The sequence below is a fragment of the Phytophthora infestans genome, genomic scaffold, assembly GCF_000142945.1.
Source record: "Phytophthora infestans T30-4 supercont1.104 genomic scaffold, whole genome shotgun sequence".
NCBI classification, from domain to species: Eukaryota; Oomycota; class Peronosporomycetes; order Peronosporales; family Peronosporaceae; genus Phytophthora; species Phytophthora infestans.
The window spans coordinates 62,965-67,662 of NW_003303655.1; the positions used below are offsets into that span (position 1 = coordinate 62,965).

Genomic DNA, 4,698 nt, shown 5'->3' on the forward strand with positions numbered 1-4,698 from the left:
TTTAGCGTCACCAGTCTGATGTTGATGTTGCTAGATGATTATCCTGTTACTCCAGATCTGCCTAAACCCAGGTCAGCTTACATGCTAAACAATCACACTTTGCAATTTGCATCTAACTACACAAGCTCCTCTACTCCACTCTTCCAACTGGTTAACAGCCACAGACGCTAAAATGTCGACTCGCCGGACCAATCGCAACGCAGCTGCCCTCGCAGTGAATGCGAACGCTCCAACTGACCAAGGTGTCGCTCTTCCACCTAACATGGCTCTGCAAGACGATCCTGCAGTGCCGCAGGTGCCTGCTCCACAAGCCAATGTTGGAGGTGCGCCCGAGCCGAGCGATGAGTCGAACCCTGCGCACATAGGTGCAGGAGGAGGTGAAGAAGGAGCGGAGAAGCGAACAGACAAGATCGTCCTGAGGAACGTGAAATCAGATACTTTCTCCGGTGCAGGTTCCCCTGGAGCCTACGACTCTGATGTTCAAGACTGGTGGGAGCTGTTCGCAGACCAAGACGAAGACGCTCAGATATTGGCTGGTTAAAAATGGTCAGAGAATGCCAAGAAGGCAGCGCTTTCTATCTTTCTTACGGATTCAGCGCGCACCTGGCTTAAAACTTACCGTGCCGCCTTTCCGAGCGCTACATTTGAGGAAGCGGGAAACGCTCTTGAGGCCAAGTTCCGTCCGAACTTGACGGATCAAGAGATATCAGCCCGAATTTACTCGGAGGACAAACGCGCTTCGGAAACGTATCAAGCGTATGCCGACAGACTGGTGCAAATGGCGGGTGGTCTTACAGGTGGAGTGACCCAATCCTCCAATGCACACCATGTGCTAGGTACATTTCTGCGATTGACATGGCCACAGAGGAAAGACATCGTAGAAGCACATATTCGTGGGAAGATGGGTACGCCCACGGAGGTTTTGAATGATGCGGTTCGGTTCCTGAGTGAGCTGTCACAATCAGACGGGCGGCTGGACGATTACAAGCGACGGAAACTAACGGACGGCTCACGCGCTCTGAAATGGGACGCTTATGCAAACCCGGCTGAGGCATCGTTTAAGGGTCCAAGGCTTCACTCCAAGGCTCCTCGAGCTAAATCTAACGTGGCCATCGTCGAGCGCAAACGCAAACCCACTAAAGCACTTCGTCGTGGAGGCGTGGTCTGCTTCATCTGCTGCGAAGAAGGGCATACTGCCAAGTATCATCGTCAACACCTCAGTGAAGACAAGACTGAAACAGAGAGCTCACGAGCTCAAGGCAACGTGGCCAAAGCCGAAGATGCTGTGGGTGACTCCGCTGAGGATTCGGATGAGGACTCGGCTTGAAGGTTGGGCGTCAGGTGCGGCCCGATCTTATTCGACTCGGGCGCGTCACATCATCTGACGAGCCAACTAAATGGTTTCGAAGTGACTGATAAAAATGTGGCACTGGCTATTCAAGTAGCAGACGGTAGGACCGTAGTCGCTTGAGCAAGAGGGCGGCTACGCATCAAGGCCATCGTTCTAGACAGTACTGGAAGCGAGATCGAGAACACATTCGTGGTGAATGGCGTCTAATTTGTACCAGAACTACCTCATGCTGCTATCTGTGTCTGCTCTATGGCGCGATGGACACACAGTGAGTTTTGGGCCCTTCAGCTGCACTTTATTTTCAGGACGACGGAACCGGACATGTTGTATCGCACGCCTCAAAGGCGGTGTATATTCAGTTGTGACTACCGATTCCGGAGGCATTAATACGCGCACAGCGCACGTTTTGAACGCAGCGGCACTTGGAAGGACGCTCGAGATGTGGCACAGACGTTTAGGCCACGTGAATTATAAGACTCTAAAGGGAATGGCCGGAAAGGGCTCAGCTCGCGGACTACGTGTTATTCCTAGGGCGAAGCCTGCAATGTGCACTATGTGTGCGTTAACCAAGGCATCCAGACAGACAGTACCGAAGACAAGGTCAAGCCCAGACAACGTAGCGGACGGCATTTGCTACGTCGTTCTCGCTGGACCGATAGCCGCCTCTCTAATGGGTACAGGAACTTAATGGTGGCAGTCTGGCGGGACTTCGTGCAAACGTACGCGATGAAGCGAAAAAATGAGGCCACTGGAATGGTTAAACGATTCCTTGCTATGCTTGAGAGACAAGCTGAAGTTCCGGCCACATTCCTGAAGGTACTACGAACCGATGGTGGAACTGAATTCATCAACAAAGATTTCAGGAAGCTTGCCCTAGCTCAAGGCATTTGTTACAGCATACGACTCCCTACACCTCATTTCAAAACGGTGTCGATGAGAGAAGCATTCGCACAGTAACTGAGACTGCGGCAACAATGCTTGTGGACTAGGGATTACCCCACAAGTTGTGGGAATACGCCCTGCAGCATGCTACATACATTCGCAATAGGATTCCTCGCCGCGGTGCAAAAGTTACTCCATACAAAAGCGTCTTCGGACAGCGTCCTGATGTTGGACATCTCCCGATATTCGGCCAAGCTGTCGTCGCTAGAGTTCCTGATCAGCTTCGACGCAAGAAGAGACGTTTTCTCGATACCAGGGGACAATTAGGAGCTTTTATCGGGTGTGCAGAAGACATTAAAGGATTCTATGACTATACGAAGGGCCCAAAAAGGTCGATATTCATTTTCAGAGACGTCAATGTGATCGACAGAATGCTTTTTGAAGTGGACCTATCGGCGGAAGAAAACGACGAGCTCGATGACGCAGATTCGGACGACGGAACAGATGAGGAGCAGCAAGCTCAGGATGACCGCGAAGGCGCATTCCCATCAGAGCTGGCAGCAGTTCGGCGCTCGCAGCGAATTGCACGACGCACAAAAATTGAAGCAGAAGCCCATGCAGTTTTAGGCGAAGTCATCAAAGAACCACTAAATCTCGCGGAAGCGAAGCGTTCGCCGCAGTGGAAACAGTGGGAGAAAGCCATCGATGCTGAAGTGAAGTCACTGTTCGACAACGGGACTTTCGAATGGGTTACACCTCCGACAGGCGTCCGTGTACCCGACCACACCCTCCAGTTTTGCCTAAAGACAGGAACGGACGGAAAAGTTGAACGATTCAAGGCAAGATTGTGTGGCCGTGGTGATAAGCAAGAGTGGCTTCTTCATTTCATCGACACATATGCTCCAGTCGCAGGTCTCGTCACAGTTCGAGTTTTTTTTTGTGATCGTGGTGTACTTTAAAGTGTGCACACGCCAAGGTTATGTGCCCGCCGCTTACGTAAAAGCAATACTACCAGAAGAAATCTACATGAAACCCGTGTCTGGTTACGCTGATACAACTGAGCAGGGAAAGGTGTGGTGTAATGGGTCCAACTCCAATTACATAAGTAGGTAGATATTTCTTTAGTTATTACATAAGTAGGTAAAGTGGCACACGGGTAGCGTGTGCCAAAGTGTCATCATCTGATTGGTTGATAGTGAGGAGCCAGACTCACTTATTGACCAATCAGATATAGACATGTGTTTGAGTGGTTCACACGAGGCCAGGGGTAGCCGCCCTGGTCCTAACTAAATCAGAGTTGAATTTGACACAAACCTAAGACTTGGTTTTATTATTGCGAGCTTCCTCCGCACTATAGTGTAAGCTAGTAACGGTATCTCTTACCCCGTTACACCTGGTAGCACTTAGTAGTCCTTCCAACGACCAAGTCTACGATGAGCCAAGTCCAGATCTCCGGGGTGACCCTGGAGCATGCTGCATTCCCCCATCTCACTCGCGTGGAGTGGGAAGCGCTTCACCGCCTCGTGGCGGTGTCCGGAGACGCTGTCGTCGCATCGCTGCTGAGCTCAGCGACGCCCGACCAGCAACGTCTTGCAGCACAAGAGTTCATGGAACGCGAGCTCGCCGATGCGAATCGGCGGGTGTCAACTCCCTCGCGTCCATCCCAGAATGACGTCGTCAAGATGGAGACGTCTACGTATTCTGGCGCCGGTGAAAACCGGCTTCCGCTAAACCGGTGGTTCCGCGAGATCGACATCGCTATCGCCTCGCGACGCATCGAGGCGTCATCGGCCAAGATGAACTTCCTCCTCTCCCGGTTAACCGGGAAGGTCAAAGAATGGGCCCTCGGGAAGCTGGTTGTCGACCCCGAGGCTTTCCCGACTCTGGAAACTCTCCAGAGCGACTTGCGCCTCGCGTTCGAGCCCCCGCAAGATGAGTCTCGCGTTCGCGCAGAGTTCTTCGCTCTGCGGCAAGGGCAGATGTCCATGCGTGATTACGTCCAGAAGACGCGACATCTGGCGTCATGCATCGTGACCAAGCCAATCGACATGGCCTCGCAAGTCCACGTATTTGTGTTCGGCATGCGCGAGGATATGACCCGCTACTGCCTCACCAGAGCTGAGCCCTCCTCTCTCGAGGAGGCGTTTGCACTCGCGCTTCGCGAGGATTACATGGTCGCTGCATCGTACGCCGCAGCCATACCCGTGGAAGCCCGAGAGTCTACCCCCGGGCCCATGGAGATCGACGCCATCAACGCGTCGAGCGATCGACGTCGCGGGTCCTACCGCGGCAGCGCTGGGTGAAGCAATCGTTCCCTCATTTGCTTTCGTTGTGGGAAGAAGGGTCACCGCGCGGCGAAATGCCGCGCGCCAGCTCCCGTCGTCTCTCACGTCGACGCGGGACACTCCTCGGTCGCTCATTCAAAAAACGACCAGGACCAATAGGTGCGGGGCGCCCTACCGGCT

At 53.1% G+C, this 4,698-nt stretch overlaps 1 protein-coding gene across 1 annotated transcript; it reads left to right on the plus strand.

Annotated features, from left to right (window-relative positions):
• Positions 1 to 118: 118 nt before the first annotated feature.
• PITG_19563 (uncharacterized protein) lies at positions 119 to 2,407 on the plus strand (the record flags this gene model as incomplete). The annotated part of the gene is made up of 1 exon (XM_002896106.1): positions 119 to 2,407. The coding sequence occupies one exon, from the start codon at positions 902 to 904 to the stop codon at positions 1,325 to 1,327; it is 426 nt and encodes a 141-aa protein (XP_002896152.1).
• Between the last annotated feature and the right edge of the window lie 2,291 nt (positions 2,408 to 4,698).